General features: G+C 48.5%; 1 protein-coding gene across 1 annotated transcript; it reads left to right on the top strand.

The window, feature by feature from the left end:
• Positions 1-3,638: 3,638 nt before the first annotated feature.
• On the top strand, positions 3,639-12,388 carry LOC143774878 (uncharacterized). Its single transcript, XM_077262655.1, has 4 exons — positions 3,639-4,298; positions 4,376-4,532; positions 4,643-4,820; positions 12,275-12,388. Exons 1-4 carry the CDS (start codon positions 4,184-4,186, stop codon positions 12,386-12,388), a joined length of 564 nt encoding a protein of 187 aa, XP_077118770.1. The 5' UTR covers positions 3,639-4,183.
• Positions 12,389-17,236: the final 4,848 nt, after the last annotated feature.

Raw genomic sequence — 17,236 nt, 5'->3', positions numbered from 1 at the left:
CTAACCCAGCGCCCTCCTGTACACAGAACCTAACCCAGCGCCCTCCTGTACACAGACCCTAACCCAGCACTCCCCTGTACACAGACCCTAACCCAGCACCCTCCTGTACACAGACCCTAACCCAGCACCCTCCTGTACACAGACCCTAACCCAGCACCCTCCTGTACACAGACCCTAACCCAGCACCCTCCTGTATACAGACCCTAACCCACGGCTTTTCAGATGGTGTACATACTTTGGCGCGAGCTGTGCAGACATTGATGTAATGATCAGTCAGACCACAGTAGAAACATGCCCCGGTCCCACAGCGAACCGCAGGAACCTAGTCTGAGAAGAGACTCCCACCTGCATGGGTTCATCCGTGTGCACCAGTGTGTCCTCCCTAGAAAGAACAACAGGGGAAGATTCAGTGTATGTCTCTCCCTGAGGTGTTTACCCACCTGTACAGCAAGGGCCATAGCTGTTTCCAACAACCCAGGAGCAGCATACTGCAGCAGAAGATCCTGAGGCCTAGCTGACAGACCATGACAGAATTGGCTCCTAAGGGCAGGGTCGTTCCCTGCGTGTCAGTGGCCTATCTCCTAAACTCTGAGCAGTACTCCTCAGCTGGGCCCCCTGCTTGATTTTACGGAGTCTAGACTCAGCCATCAGGATCCCCATACACCAGCGCCAATGCAGCAAAAAACTCGTCCATCAACCGCAAAGATGGTGAATCGGTCAGCAGGGAGAAGGCTCAGGACTGGGGATCACCCTTGAGAAGGGAGATCTCCACACACTGCTCCTCACTCCCTGAAGAACGAGGGCGGAGCCTGAAATATAGCTTACAGGCTTCCTTAAAAACCAAAAATGTATCTCTCCCTCCAAAGAACCTGTCCAGGAGAGATATCTTGGGTTCCGGTTGAGCCAAGACATGAGCCGAGACCATGAACCCAGACACCTGTTGAACCACTTGAAACCTCAGCACCGTTAAGGCCTCTTTCACACTTCTGTCTTTTCTCTCCTGTTGAAATCCGTCGAGGTTTGAAAAAACAGGATCCTGCAAATTTTTCAGCAGGATCCTGTTTTTTCCCATAGACTTGTATTGGCGACGTATTGTGACGGATGGCCATCCATTTCATCCGTCGTGCACTGGATCCGTCGGAAAATAGCGGTCCGTCGGGTGGAGAAAACATTCAGAGGAACGTTTTTTCTGCACATCTGAAAATCGCTCAGCGACGAGTCCTGCGCTGTCCGTCGTCGGCTATAATGGAAGCCTATGGACGCAGGATCCATCGCTGACCGTCAAACACAGGAATCCAGCGATGTATCCCGTTTTTCCACTCTGAGCATGCTCGGAAGGATTTTCAAGTCCGGGAAAAGGTCTCTCTCTCATCACCCGCTGAGGACTACAGTGGAAGTTGCCCAAATGAGGGATACATTTGCTGCTTACTTTGTTTCGGATATTGGACGTGTAGCATGGCAAGACATAATGGTTTAAGCCACTAATAAGATAAATAAAATAAAATGTACCTGAGATGTTTGCTGACTTTAATTACTAAACACCTTGACTGTAACACCCATTAATACTTCACTCAACAATACACACGTTTAAATAAAGAGATAAAGAAAACACAGGGAGTCAGAGATTGTGAAAAAAAATAATTTTTATTAACAAAAATTTTAAAAAGTTTAAAATAAATAACAATCAGTGTCATGTACACTCTGGGATCTTCACTGGAGGACATGTTGGAAAAACACCTGATTACTTACCGGTAATGCTCTTTTATAGAGCCACGACATCCACCCCTTAGGAACAGGAAACCCTATGGAGAGAATAAAAGGGGCGGCCCCCTCGCTCCCACAGTTGGGTTACAGAGAATGAGAGGAACCGCCTACCAGTATTAGTAGGCAATCCAATATTATTTATTTCTAAGTTAACATAAATATAGCTAACTACAAGAACCATCCACCCTTATCAGTGCTCCTATGAAAAAATAACTATTAGGGAGGGAAGTGAAGGGGTGCTGTCGTGGCTCTATAAAAGAGCATTACCGGTAAGTAATCTAGTGTTTTCTCTTCGCCACGACAGCACCCAATTGAGAGACTTACAGAGATAGTCATTTGGGAGGGATCACCGTGTTAAGAACTGATCTACCGAACGACAAGTCAGATGAGGAAGACAAGTCCAATCTATAGTGAGTATAGAAAGTAGTAGAAGACCAGGTTGCGGCCTTACATATCAGTTCTATTGGAACCTCCGCTCTTTCAGCCCAGGATGAAGACATCGCCCAGGTAGAGTGTGCCTTTACAGTCTCAGGCGGGTTCTCCCCTTTTGCTGAATAGGCCAGGCAAATTGCGTCCCGAATCCATCGAGATAACGTGTTCTTCATGACACTAGAACCTTTCTTATGGCCCTGGAAGGAAACGAGAGCCCTGCTCTTCCTCCAGGGGCTAGTTCTGTCTAGGTAAGCTATTATGGCCCTTCTGACATCTAATGTATGGTATCTCCTCTTCCTGATTTGTGGGGTTACTATAGAAGGAAGGAAGATTTCTTGGGATCTGTGGAATTTGGTCCCTACTTTAGGTAAGAAGGGTCTGTTTTTAAAACAATCCTATCCTGGAATATCGACAGAAAAGGAGGATCTACCGATAATGCCTGAATATCGCCTACTCTTCTGGCTGATACTAAAGCAACAAGAAAAGCTGTTTTAAGGCTGCTTTCACACATCAGGTTTTTTGTTTCAGGCGAATTACGGCTCTTCCGCCCAAAAACGGAATTGAAAACCGGAGAAACCGGATCCGGCTTTTCCCCCGTTGAATATTATTGGCGCCGGATGGCCCAGCGTTCCTTCCGGTTTGATGCCGGATCCGGCGGCGAGTCGATTCCGGCGTCTGGGAAAAACGTCTACTGTAACGTTTTTTGTCTCCGGCAAAAAAGCCGGAAAGGCCGGATCCGGCCTTTCCGGCTTTTTGCAACAATGCATCTCAATGGACGCCGGAAAGTGCCGGATCCTGAAAAAGTCGGATCCGGTGGCCGTATCCGGCTTTTTACACTGAGCATGCTCCAAAAACTATGGTCAGCCCCCTGGACTATATATAAAGCAGGGCCATGAGGCCTTCATCCATTTCCAGCCAAAAAGCAGAAGAGCCAACACCCTGCCACACCCTGCCAAGACGGAAGGAGCCAGAAACCTGCCAGAGAGCCTGCCACAGAGCCGAGAGCCTGCCACAGAGCCGAGAGCGCCTGCCACAGAGCCGAGAGCCTGCCACAGAGCCGAGAGCCTGCCACAGAGCTGAGAGCCTGCCACAGCCTGCCACAGCTGAGAGCCTGCCACAGAGCCGAGAGCCTGCCACAGAGCTGAGAGCCTGCCACAGCTTGCCACAGAGCGGAGAGCCTGCCACAGAGCTGAGAGCCTGCCACAGAGCCGAGAGCCTGCCACAGAGCCGAGAGCCTGCCACAGAGCCGAGAGCCTGCCACAGAGCCGAGAGCCTGCCACAGAGCCGAGAGCCTGCCACAGAGCTGAGAGCCAGCCACACAGCTGAGAGCCATGTCTTCGGGGAGCCCTCCTCATCGTCGTCAACGCACAGAGGTAAATATGAACATAAGTTCTCTTGCTCCAACGTTGTTGAGTGTGTGAGTGTGTATCTATAATGTATTTTTTAATCTTTCATCGTAGGAAGCTGATTCCCCAGTAGAAGAGGTGCTCTCCGAAGAAGAGGGAAGGGGTGGAGAAACACACGGAGAGGGCTCACAATTGGTATGTATCTGTCATGTATTGCGGAAACGCACCCTACACTACACACAAAACATAACACAAGATACAACAAAACACATAGAAACTGATACTTTCAAACCTCACAACACATACAAAACATATAGATCACATGGCACACAACACATAGAATGGCTACCAATAAGCACATAATTTTTTTCATTTTGCTTCTAGAGTTCGGAATCTGGTGCCCAAGCAAGAGGTCCTTCCAGTGGCTCCCAGGGTCATCGGTGTAATTCTCGTGGCGGCCGGCGTCGTGTAGGTTTTTTATTTTTGGGGGGAGGTTAGCAATGTTTCAAATTTGGTGTTAATTTTCTTTCCCCCTTTTCAAACAGGTTTCACGGCGTGCTCAAGATTCGGACGGTGAGGAGGTCGGCCTTGATATTGACCTCCTCATCGATCTTGTCAGAGACAGGGAGCCGTTGTGGAACATGGGTGACCGCCGCCATGCTGATCTCTCAGTGACCCGTCGACTCTGGGAGCAAATCTGCCGCGAACTGATACCGAGGTGGGAGGACCTTGATGATCGGGCCCAGATTAAAGAACGTAAGTATCTTCAGTTCAGTTTTGGTGATGCATTCCAAAATGATGTTTCTAAACAATTGTCTTTCTCCTTTAAACAGGTGAGCGGATTGTGAAAAGGTGGCGGTCGATCAGGGATCGCTTTAAGAAGGAGTTCAACAAAGAGATGCGGGCCCCGAGTGGATCTGGAGGACGCAGGAGCACGTACAAATATGCAAGGGCCCTGTCGTTCCTCAGGTCAACGATGGTCACCCGAAGGTAAATATTACCCACCACATGTTTTACATGTCTAAACCTCTTTTGCTCTTTCAGCCAGGTCCATGCAATGACAGTATACTAATATTTTGTTTTTCACTTTTCTTCCACAGAACCGTCGGGAGCACTCGGGAGCCTGCAGCACAGTTGAACCCTTCTGGGGCGATCCCTCAGGAGGCCGCCACAGAGGGACACTTTGACAGTGAGGAACCCTCTGCACCTTCCCACTCTGCACCTTCCCACTCTGCTGATCCCTCTGTTCCATCCACGAGTGCTGGAGCATCCTGGCCGGTTCCATTGCATGTAGCTGCTGGTGAGGACATATCGTTTCCTGTACCCCACCCCTCTGCTGCAGCCACCTCTAGTACACCTGTAGCATCGGGGCGGTTTCGGCAGAGGGGTCAGGTACATAGTTATGCTCCCGAGTTCTTGCACCTGAACGCATCGTTCCAGAACTGTCTGAAAGTTTTGTCCAAGCAAATGGCTGCAGGTTTCAATTTCATCAATAAAAGTATACTCGAGATGCATACACTTCTGGTAACGATGCGTTCAGAGGCAAGACAGTCACCGAACAACACTTTTTTCCAGTCGGTACCTGAGCAAATAGAGACACTATCTGCTTCTCAGCAGATGCAAGTAATGGAATCCTGCCAGTCCACTCTAGCGCTCATTGCCTCAAGAGCAGATACTCTTGCCACCCATGCTTCAACTGCCCCCCCTTCCTCCACTGTCCATCACTACAGCCACTACCATCCTCCTGACCCGTACCGCCAACCAGACCGTGACCCATCCCACCAACATCACCCACATCGTGCCCGTGCCCCGTCCCAAAATACACAACACTTCCAGCGTTTCCGTGCCCCTTCCCACCCCTCACAATACCAGCCTCACACCCATGCCCCTCCCCACCAGTCACGCTACCAACCTCACGCCCGTGCCCCTTTCCACCCATATGATGATCCCGACCCTTACAACTTCCCATCTACTTCATCCTCGCCTCCTCTCCCTGCCCACTTCCAACAGCCTCTATCACCCTCTTCCCAACCCTCTTCTCCACCCATCACTCCTTCTGCCTCCCAATCCTCCCAAAACATAACCTACACCCCTCCATCCTACCAAATTCCTAACCCCAATCCCACTTTCCTGTCCACCCGCTCAATTGCTTTCTCCACTCCTTCACCACTACCTATTGATCCTTCCCCACCACCAACCCATTCCTCTCTGCACACTCCCACTGTCGAAGTGTCCCTATCCGACAGCCCCTCCAACAGTATCTCCACCCCGACGTATGAAAACCTTTAGTTACCTGTATGTTTTTTTGGTTGTTTAATAATGTTAATAAAACTTTTTGGTTTAAAACTCTCTTGTATTTATTCATTAGGGACAATTACAATTACACTTTTGTTAAACAAGGTTTATTGGTAACAGATAAAGTACTTTGAGTACAACCCAAACAGATGCACATTTTTTTTTAAAAATTAAAAACAAACAGGTACCCAACATTGCTAAAAGGTAAACCAAAAGAGGTACACAACATGGGTAAAAGGTAAAAAACAAACAGGTACCCAACATTGCTAAAAGGTAAAAACCAAACTGGTACACAACATGGGTAAAGGTAAAAACAACAGGTACACAACATGGGTAAAGGACAGTTATTACTAGGTACATACAAAGTGTTTAAACTCTCTCATCCTGCCAGTGTACTCTTCCTTGGGGTGAAATGAAATATTCTGCAAAGTGATCCCGTATTCTGGAAACTGTGGCAGAACTTCTGTATGTCTGGTTGCTATAATCCGCCAAGGTGGTTTCGGAAGAGTGGTCCTCAATGGAAAGCTGTTCCTTGGATATAACATAATTGTGTAGGACAACACACGCTTTCACCACCTCATCCACAGTGTCTGTCTTCAAGTTAATGGATGTCAATAGAACTCTCCATTTGGCAGTTAGGATCCCAAACGCACACTCCACCATTCTCCTTGCACGTGTGAGTCTGTAGTTGAAAATTCTTTTAGTATTGGTTAAACCACGGCTGGAGTAGGGTTTCAAAAGATGCTCGGAAAGCTGAAAAGCTTCATCCCCAATACATACAAATGGCATTGGTGGCTCAGAGGTTTGAGGAAGTGGTCTTGGGGGGGGGGGAAATTGAAAGGTTTGTCCATATAAATGCCGCCCCATAGAAGACAGTTTGAAAACTTGCGAATCATTAGAATGGCCATACGCCCCAATGTCCACCGCTACAAATTTATAATCCGCATCAGCAATGGCCATCAACACTATGGAAAAGTACTTCTTGTAGTTGAAATACTGAGATCCAGAACCAGCCGGTTTCACGATACGGATGTGTTTCCCGTCCACCGCACCCAAGCAATTGGGAAACTGGCACACTTCCAGGAATCTGTCATCTACTTCCAACCATGTCTGCATTGTGGGATGTGGAATGTATTCTTCATGCAGAGAGTCCCACAGTGCACGGCAAGTGTGCCTCACTATTCCTGATATGGTTGAAATGCCCAGTCTGAACTGAAAATGTAATGAAGACAGGGATTCACCAGTTGCTAGGAATCTGTGAACAAAAGCAAGGCAGAAATTACTGCAAATTCAAAATATCAATCAATGAAAGTGCCCTACAAGAGTAGATACAAAAAGAATGCTTACCGAAGAGTGACCATCAGACGCTCAGCCGGGGTTATGGAGAATCGGCAATAGGTATCACTCCTTCTTATCAGATGTTCAACCCGCTCCACCAATATATCAAAGTTCTCCGCTTTCACTCGAACATAGCTGAAAAACTTGTCAGGGTCACCTCGAAGCTCCATATACAAAGTGGAAAAGACTCCCCGGGTCATTCTCTGTGCCGTGATGGGGTGGATCTGTGGCGCCCCCACCGCCGCAGGGCAGAGGAGTACCCGGTACCGGGCCTCTGAGTCTCTGTTCTGGGGTTGTCACGGTGGCTAGGCCCGATCCGTGACCCTGCTGAGGGGCGCCCAAATAAAGGAATGACAGTTCGGTGTGTGGTGCAGGACGCAATCAATCACAAGGACACAGGGATGCAGTCTCTTTACCTCTTCACTGAAGGTCTCAGGGTCCTCAGTCCTGGGTATGGTTAACCGGGCTGCGCAAGTCCGGCCGGTCTGATGGCACCTCCAGAGTTCCCTTTGCAGGTGGAAATCTGTGCCTACCTGCTAGCGCTTGTGTGTTGTGGTCCTCCCCTGCTGTGCTTACGGGATAGTCCCCACAACTGTTGTGTCTGTTTCTCGTGTTCCCTCACAACTCGGTTCTGATGATGTTCTTCTCCGTCCCTCCCTGATGCCTTGGTTGGGACGCACCCGTATGACGGGTAGGCTCGGAGCTCTTCCGGGACCCTAGAGTCGCCCCTCTCCTAGTGTGCCCCCTATGTCTTCGTAGGTGATTTAGGTGAGACAGCCCGCCTGTAACTGACTGTCCTGCCGTAGGTTTGAAGTATTGCCTGGAGCTCTATACTTCCTCGGCGTTCCGGCCACCGGTTAATTGCGCCTCAGTAGGATGTTGCCTCGTTCTAACAGCACGACTCCTACTGGTATTTCTCCTTGTTGCGTTGATCTCGTTTCTCACTCAGCACAATAAATCTCGCTTCTTGTCCTTTCTTAGGGCACCGCCGCTATGAAGTGCAGGCACGATCCCGTAACGTTCTCTCTCGTTGCCAGGCCTCTGTCAGGATCCCACCCCTGACAGGGACCCTACCGAATCTTCCCCTGCAACACCCTCTGCCACAAGGTGTTGCCTGGTTCCAACCCAGTCAGCTTTCTTTCTAACTTCCTGCCTAACCCCCAGTTTTACCAAAGTGTGAGGAGTGGCCTAGTGAATAGTACCCTTAGCTCCCCCTGGAGGCCAGACTGTGAAATGTATTGGTGTATGTGATACCTGGTCAGATGAATTCCTTCAGTGCCATCAGACGTACCATAGCCCCCCTTAGTGGCGGAGCAACAGTACTGCAACGACCAGGACTCTGGGGCGCTGCAGATCCACAAACGGCGTCGTCGCAGACGCATGACACGCTGTCTCTCTCGCTCTTTCTCAATAACAATTGCTTTCAATCGATTCGCCTCTGTGATGAAATCCATGTTATTCTGCAGAATCTTTGCAATAATGCCGTCCATCTTGCTCTGTATCTTGCTCCTCTCCAACTCGTCACAGATGTGGGAACACTGTATATATAGTTTTACGCCGGCCAATCAGCCTAATCACCGCCTTTCAGGGGGCGTTTTTAAAAGCCGGATCCGTAAAAAAACGGAAATAAAACCGGACGAAACGGATGGCAACCGGATGAGACGGATCCGGTTTTTCGCCGGATCCATTGTCCGGATCCGGCGAAAAACCAGATCCGTCTCATCCGGTTGCCATCCGGTTTCCTGAAAAAAAAACGGATCCGGTGATGCGGCGCGACGCCGAAAACGGCATCCGGCAAAAAACCTGATGTGTGAAAGCAGCCTAAGAGAAACATTTTATATGGGCCGAGTGTATTGGCTCGAATGGTTCCCCTGTTAGGGCCTCTAGAACTAGATTAAAGGGAACCTGTCACCCCCAAAATCGCTGGTGAGGTAAGCTCACCGGCATCAGGGGCTTATCTACAGCATTCTGTAATGCTGTAGATAAGCCGCCGATATTACCTGAAAGAGGAGAAAAAGACGTTAGATTATACTCACCCAGGGGCGGTCCCGCTGCGGTCCGGTCGGATGGGTGTCTCCGGTCCGCTCCGGCGCCTCCCATCTTCGTTCCATGATGTCCTCTTCGGGTCTTTACGCCGCGGCTCCGGCGCAGGCATACTTTGTCTGCCCTGTTGAGGACAGAGCAAAGTACTGCAGTGCGCAGGCGCCGGGCCTCTCTGATTGGATTAATAATGGATAGGTGTCATAATTGACGCCTCTCCATTATTAATCTGGCTTAATGTCACCTTACAATAGCAAGGTGGCATTAACCCTTCATTACCCCATAGCCCACCGCTACAGGGAGTGGGAAGAGAGTGGCCAAGTGCCAGAATAGGCGCATCTTCCAGATGTGCCTTTTCTGGGGTGGCTGGGGGCAGATGTTTTTAGCCACGGGGGGGCAATAACCATGGACCCTCTCTAGGCTATTAATATCTGCCCTCAGTCACTGGCTTTACCATTCTGGCGGAGAAAATTGGCCGGGAGCCCACGCCAATTTTTTCCGCCATTTAACCCTTTATTTTAGCAGCTACAGCGCCCAAATTTTGCACATACACACTACTAACATTAGTAGTGTGGAATATGCAAAAAAAAAAGGGGATATGAGATGGTTTACTGTATGTCAACCATGTCTCATATCCTGTCGGGTTTGTGCAGGAGAAATGAAAAGCCGGCAATTGAATTACCGGCTTTTCACAGATATCGCGCTGAATGAAATCTAAATACAGAATATATACACTCACCGGCCACTTTATTAGGTACACCATGCTAGTAACGGGTTGGACCCCTTTTGCCTTCAGAACTGCCTCAATTCTTCGTGGCATAGATTCAACAAGGTGCTGGAAGCATTCCTCAGAGATTTTGGTCCATATTGACATGATGGCATCACACAGTTGCCGCAGATTTGTCGGCTGCACATCCCAAAGATGCTCCATACAAGGCAGGATGGATCCATGCTTTCATGTTGTTTACGCCAAATTCTGACCCTACCATCCGAATGTCGCAGCAGAAATCGAGACTCATCAGACCAAGCAACGTTTTTCCAATCTTCTACTGTCCAATTTCGATGAGCTTGTACAAATTGTAGCCTCAGTTTCCTGTTCTTAGCTGAAAGGAGTGGTACCCGGTGTGGTCTTCTGCTGCTGTAGCCCATCTGCCTCAAAGTTCGACGCACTGTGCGTTCAGAGATGCTCTTAGGCCTACCTTGGTTGTAACGGGTGGCGATTTGAGTCACTGTTGCCTTTCTATCAGCTCGAACCAGTCTGCCCATTCTCCTCTGACCTCTGGCATCAACAAGGCATTTCCGCCCACAGAACTGCCGCTCACTGGATTTTTTTTCTTTTTCGGACCATTCTCTGTAAACCCTAGAGATGGTTGTGCGTGAAAATCCCAGTAGATCAGCAGTTTCTGAAATACTCAGACCAGCCCTTCTGGCACCAACAACCATGCCACGTTCAAAGGCACTCAAATCACCTTTCTTCCCCATACTGATGCTCGGTTTGAACTGCAGGAGATTGTCTTGACCATGTCTACATGCCTAAATGCACTGAGTTGCCGCCATGTGATTGGCTGATTAGAAATTAAGTGTTAACAAGAAGTTGGACAGGTGTACCTAATAAAGTGGCCGGTGAGTGTATATATGTGTCTCAATGACATATACACTCGCCGGCCACTTTATTAGGTACACCATGCTAGTAACGGGTTGGACCCCTTTTGCCTTCAGAACTGCCTCAATTCTTCGTGGCATAGATTCAACAAGGTGCTGGAAGCATTCCTCAGAGATTTTGGTCCATATTGACATGATGGCATCACACAGTTGCCGCAGATTTGTCGGCTGCACATCCCAAAGATGCTCCATACAAGGCAGGATGGATCCATGCTTTCATGTTGTTTACGCCAAATTCTGACCCTACCATCCGAATGTCGCAGCAGAAATCGAGACTCATCAGACCAAGCAACGTTTTTCCAATCTTCTACTGTCCAATTTCGATGAGCTTGTACAAATTGTAGCCTCAGTTTCCTGTTCTTAGCTGAAAGGAGTGGTACCCGGTGTGGTCTTCTGCTGCTGTAGCCCATCTGCCTCAAAGTTCGACGCACTGTGCGTTCAGAGATGCTCTTAGGCCTACCTTGGTTGTAACGGGTGGCGATTTGAGTCACTGTTGCCTTTCTATCAGCTCGAACCAGTCTGCCCATTCTCCTCTGACCTCTGGCAGCAACAAGGCATTTCCGCCCACAGAACTGCCGCTCACTGGATTTTTTTTCTTTTTCGGACCATTCTCTGTAAACCCTAGAGATGGTTGTGCGTGAAAATCCCAGTAGATCAGCAGTTTCTGAAATACTCAGACCAGCCCTTCTGGCACCAACAACCATGCCACTTTCAAAGGCACTCAAATCACCTTTCTTCCCCATACTGATGCTCGGTTTGAACTGCAGGAGATTGTCTTGACCATGTCTACATGCCTAAATGCACTGAGTTGCCGCCATGTGATTGGCTGATTAGAAATTAAGTGTTAACAAGAAGTTGGACAGGTGTACCTAATACAGTGGCCAGTGAGTGTATATATATATATATATATATATATATATATATATATATATATATATATACTGTATATATGTTTTCCCGAACATTTGAGCACATAAATCCATTAGATGTCGGTTTTGCAAGCCTGCGCGAAAATGTCGCAGTACGGATGCCATACGGATTACATACGGAGGATGCCATGCGCAAAATATGCTGACACACCCTGACTACGGATCAATATTTTGGGAACATTTCTCCGTATTACGGCCGTAGTACGGACGTATAATACGTGGCGTATTGTCTTACGCCAAGTGTGACGCCGGCCTAATAGTTGCCTTTCAAACACCAGGCTGTCAACCGTAGGCCCTTCACATGAGGGTGGTTGAAGGGACCCTGGGAAAGAAGGTCCTGAGTCTCTGGAAGGATCCATGGATCCGCAACAGACATGGCTCTGAGGCAGGAAAACCATGGCCTCTTGGGCCAGAATGGCGCTATTAGGATTATGTTCGCTTTGTCTTCCCTTATCTTCCTGATTACAGTCGGAAGGAGTATTAATGGAGGAAAGGCATAAGCTCGCCGGAATGTCCATGGAACTTGGAGAGCATCTAGAATATCGGGGTTGTCGGAGAGGAACAATGAAGCGAACCTTTTGACTTGTCTGTTGTCTCTTGTTGCAAACAGGTCTATGTCGGGAGTGCCCCACTTCCTGGCTATCATCATGAAGATACGCCGACTGAGTACCCACTCTCCTTGATGGAGAGTGTGACGGCTGAGGAAATCTGCCATTGAATTGTCCACTCCTCTGACATGTAGTGCTGACAAAGACAGTAGATGTACAGTATCTCGGCCATAGATAGGATATCGTCTGTTATAGACATGAGAGTTCCTGATCTCGTTCCTCCTTGATGATTTATATATGCAACAGATGTCATGTTGTCTGAAAGTATCCTTGTGTGGGTTCCGTGTAACTGCGGAAGGAATTTACATATGGCATGATAAACTGCTTTTAGTTCCCTTTCATTAGATGAATCTTTTGACTCACTAATGCTATGTTCACATTTGCGTTGTGCGCCGCAGCGTCGGGCGCTGCAGCGTCGCCGCATGCGTCATGCGCCCCTATATTTAACATGGGGGCGCATGGATATGCGTTGCGTTTTGGAACGCATGTGTCCTTTTTGGCGCAAGCGGCATGGCGCAGAGGACGCAGCATGATGCATTTTTTTTGCGTTCAAAAATAGAACGCATGCGTCGCAAAACGCAGCGTTGTGCATGCGTTGTTCCTGCGTTGTTCCTGCGTTGTGCGTTGCATAGCCGACGCTGCGGCGCACAACGCAAATGTGAACGTAGCGTAACAGACCATTGGCCTTGAACTAACTGGTCTTCCAGATGTGCAGTAGGACTGGCGTCAGTAAAAATTATTTTTTAAGGTTTAATCACCCAAGGGACTCCACCGACCAGATGGTCCGGTTATAACCAACAGTAGAGGGACTCTATCACATTTAATGGGAGGTATAAATGACTACTTAAATGGCCTTGTAATTTTTCTTCCTCCTGTAAAATTGTGTACTGTAACCGCCTAGTGTGGAATTGAGCCCATGGAACCGCCGGAATACATGATATAAAGGAACCTAAAAGGGACATACCTTCTCTAAGGGAGATTACCGGGATATTAATCACCGATTGTACTTTCTTTTTTATTATTGACTGGATTCTGGAAGGAAGCATCTCTGACGTTCAGAGTCTAGAATAAGACCAAGGAATGTTTGACGGGTTGTTGGAGATAATCTGTTTTTTTCCCAGTTAATCAACCATCCCATTTCCTGTAGGGATGAGATCGTATTAGATAGGCGCTGTTCACATTGTGAAGGGGAGTTTCCTACCACCAGAAGGTCATCTAAATATGGAACTATGAGGGTATCTTTTAATCTTAAAAACGACATTACTTCCGACATTAATTTAGTAAAGACTCTGGGAGCTATTGACAGTCCAAAGGGCATTGCTGTGTATTGAAAATGACGTATTTGCCCATTGATCATGATTGCCACACGCACATGCTGCTGGTGTTCAATATAAATTGGTAGATGGTAATATGCATCTTTTAGGTCAAGGACTGCCATAAAACACCCAGGGAACAGAAGTTTTACTGTGGACCTGATCGACTCCATCTTGAAGGTTTGGTTTTCCAGAAAGAAATTCAGTTTTTTAAGATTTATTATAGTCCGGCTTTGGGATCAAACATCAAGGGGAGTAAAAACCTTTTCCCCTCTGATGAAACGGGACTTCAACTAATACATTTTTGGATAGGAGATTAAAGGGAACCTGTCACCCCGTTTTTTCAGTATGAGCTAAAAATACCGTTAAATAGGGCCTGAGCTGTGTGTTACAATAGTGTATTTTGTGTACCCTGATAACCCACCTATGCTGCCGAAATACCTTACCAAAGTCGCCATTTTCGCCTGTCAATCCAGGTGGTCTGGTCAAAGGGGCGTGGTGACATCGCTGTTTCTTCCCCCAGATCTTGCTTATTTTTCCGTTGGTGGCATAGTGGTTTGCGCATGCCCAACTGGCGAATGCACATCACAGGTGAAGATAAAGAGCGCGATCTGCGCTATTTCCGTGGTGATCGGTGGGGGCGGACATCTTCCTGAGGCTGCGCGTGCACAGATGGAGCGCTCTGCTGCCCGGGGCAGTTCGCATCTCGGCTTCAGAAAAATGGCCCCCGCGATCTCCATCTGCGCACGTGCGGCATCCCGCGGCCATTTTCCTGAAGCCCCGGGCAGCAGAGCACTCCATCTGCGCATGCGCGGCCTCAGGAAGATGGCCGCCCCCACCGATCACCAGGGAAATAGCGCAGATCGCGCTCTTTATCTTCACCTGTGATGTGGATTCGCCAGTTGGGCATGCGCAAACCACTACGCCACCAACGGAAAAATAAGCAAGATCTGGGGGAAGAAACAGCGATGTCACCACGCCCCTTTGACCAGACCACCTGGATTGACAGGCGAAAACGGCGACTTTGGTAACGTATTTCGGCAGCATAGGTGGGTTATCAGGGTACACAAAATACACTATTGTAACACACAGCTCAGGCCCTATTTAACGGTATTTTTAGCTCATACTGAAAAAACGGGGTGACAGGTTCCCTTTAATTATTTCCTGTTCCAAAAATTGTTGTTGAGATTGAGACTTTAAAGAAGTCAATAGGAATGAGTCCGGAGGGACTCGGGCAAATTTTAATTTTAAGCCTGAATTTACGAGGCTAGTTGCCCAAGAGTTGGATGTTACTGCACGCCATTGTGTGGCGAAAAAAGACAATCTGCCACCTACTGGCAGATCTGTGCTAACGCAGTTTGTCTTCCATTTTAAATGGACGTTTCCCGAAAAAAGAGCCTCTTTGTTTGCTATCCTTATTGGCCCAGCGGTCTTGGTTTTTAAAATCCCTTCTTTTATTAAAGATGGGCTTCCGGAACGCTCTCCTATAGGATGGAAAATAGTTATTAGGGAATCCCTTTTTTCTTTCACCCGCCTTGGTTAGAATCTCATCTAACTTTGTACCAAAAAGGTACTCACCCTGGCAAGGAAGGCTACATAATTTAGTTTTTGTTTGGGAGTCTCCTTTCCAACCCTTTAGCCACAGGGCCCGACGAGCCGCATTAGTTAGGCCTGCTGATTTGGCAGCCAACCTGATAGAGTCAGCAGATGAGTCCGCTAAAAATGCTGTAGCGCCTCTGATTAGGGGTTAGGAAGAGATCAACTTTTCTCTAGACAGGCCCCCTTTTAGACCTTCCTCCAGGTCATTAAGCCAGACTAACATGGACCTTGCCGTACATGTAGCCGATATAGCCGGTCTGAGTGCCCCAGTACATGATTCCCATGCTCGTTTTAACAGAGAGTCGGCCTTACGATCTAGGGGGTCTTGTAAGGAACCAGAGTCTTCCACAGGCAGTAAGGATTTCTTGGACGTGGATGCCACTGCCGCATCTACCTTCGGGGCTTTGGCCCACGCAGACATGTCCTCGTCTTTAAAGGGATAACGCCTCTTTGATGACGATGGTAATCCCTTCTGCCCCTGACTCTCCCATTCTTTTTTGACTAACTCTTTGATTGGTGATATTACGGGAAAAGTAGGTCTTTTCTTTTCTGACAATCCTGCGAACATTATATCTTGTTGTGTGTTAGGGTCTTTACTGTCTTTAATACCCATGGTGTTACATACCGATCTGACAAGATTATCTATACTCTCTGTTGGAAAACACGTATCTTGCTCCCCTTCCGAGGAAATATATTCTAGGGAGACATCCGTATCTTCCTTATCAGTAGAATGATCTGATCTTGGAGAATTATACTTCCTGCTTTTAGTTTCAGGAATACTTTCTGAACTACGGAATGCTCGTAACTCGTCCCTGATCATCTGTCTGATGTCATCAGATCTTACAGAGGCTTCCTCACGTAAGGTGTTTTCAATACAGACATAACACATTTTCTTTGCATAATTATCCGGGAGGGGCTGGGTACATAAAGCACATTGTTTGTGCTTTGATTTTTTCGGATCTCTTTGCCTAGGGGATGCATAGGGAAAAGAGGGCAATAATCAGCTTAATAGGGTGGGATATACACTCACCCCAGTGAAGCAGATGAATCATGTACCGGCCGAAGAGGAGGAGATGATGGCACAGGCTGGGATGAGGATCGGTCAGATCTCTTATCCTTAGCGCTCCTTGTGGAGGATCTGCGTCCGCTGCAAGGTATTTTAGCTGTGACTTCTACTGAAGGCACCGCTGAGTCCTGAGGAGATGTCTCAATGTTTGGATGCCGGGGGATCAGCGCCGGCGTCCTTTAACGCTGGGGGCCACCATCTTCTTCCTGTTGAACCCGGAAGTCATCACCACTTCCGGGTCTCGGCCATCTTGGATTACCTGCGCATCTGCCCGGCGCCACCTCTCCCCTTCTCTCCCCCCCCCCCCCCCCCCGGAAGCTTTCATTTCACTTCCGTGGGAGTAATTTGCAGGCTGCATGCTCGCGCGTACCGCCGAAAGCGGTGTCGCGCCCCCTGGAGCGTTCTCACCCGCCGCAGGCCCGCTGATGCGTCCTCCCGTGAGCCAGGCGACTCCCCGATCCTGGGCTCACGGTGCCTGCCAGCAGAGGGGGAAACTGAGCCCAGGACCCCCGACGCTGCTTCCAGCACTGGAGCCCTTGCCGTCCTCTCAGGTAAACCGCGCAGGCGGCGACCAGGCTAGGTATCCTCTTCTCCATGGGTTCCCTTAGGAACAGGAAACCAACTGTGGGAGCGAGGGGGACCGCCCCTTTTATTCTCTCCATAGGGTTTCCTGTTCCTAAGGGGTGGATCCCCTCTCTCAAGTGGGTGCTGTCATGGCGAAGAGAAAAAATTATTTACACAATGGACACCAATACTTACATTACAGGCAGGAATCCAACAGCACAGCAGGACTTGCTCATTCTGAAGTACACATGTGTAGCGCCCCCACTGCCGCAGGGCCGAG

This window comes from Ranitomeya variabilis, chromosome 5 (assembly GCF_051348905.1).
Source record: "Ranitomeya variabilis isolate aRanVar5 chromosome 5, aRanVar5.hap1, whole genome shotgun sequence".
NCBI lineage: Eukaryota > Metazoa > Chordata > Amphibia > Anura > Dendrobatidae > Ranitomeya > Ranitomeya variabilis.
Note: the sequence above shows the minus strand (reverse complement) of the source record. Positions and strands in the feature narration are given on the sequence as shown.

What these genes read in the sequence shown, in the direction of transcription:
- LOC143774878 (XM_077262655.1), top strand. Translation starts at nt 4,184, where the DNA reads ATGGGTGACCGCCGCCATGCTGATCTCTCAGTGACCCGTCGACTCTGG. An exon ending in TCGGGCCCAGATTAAAGAAC is followed by an intron (nt 4,299 to 4,375) that starts GTAAGTATCTTC and finishes TCCTTTAAACAG; the next exon opens with GTGAGCGGATTGTGAAAAGG. An exon ending in GTGCTGGAGCATCCTGGCCG is followed by an intron (nt 4,821 to 12,274) that starts GTTCCATTGCAT and finishes TCCTGATTACAG; the next exon opens with TCGGAAGGAGTATTAATGGA.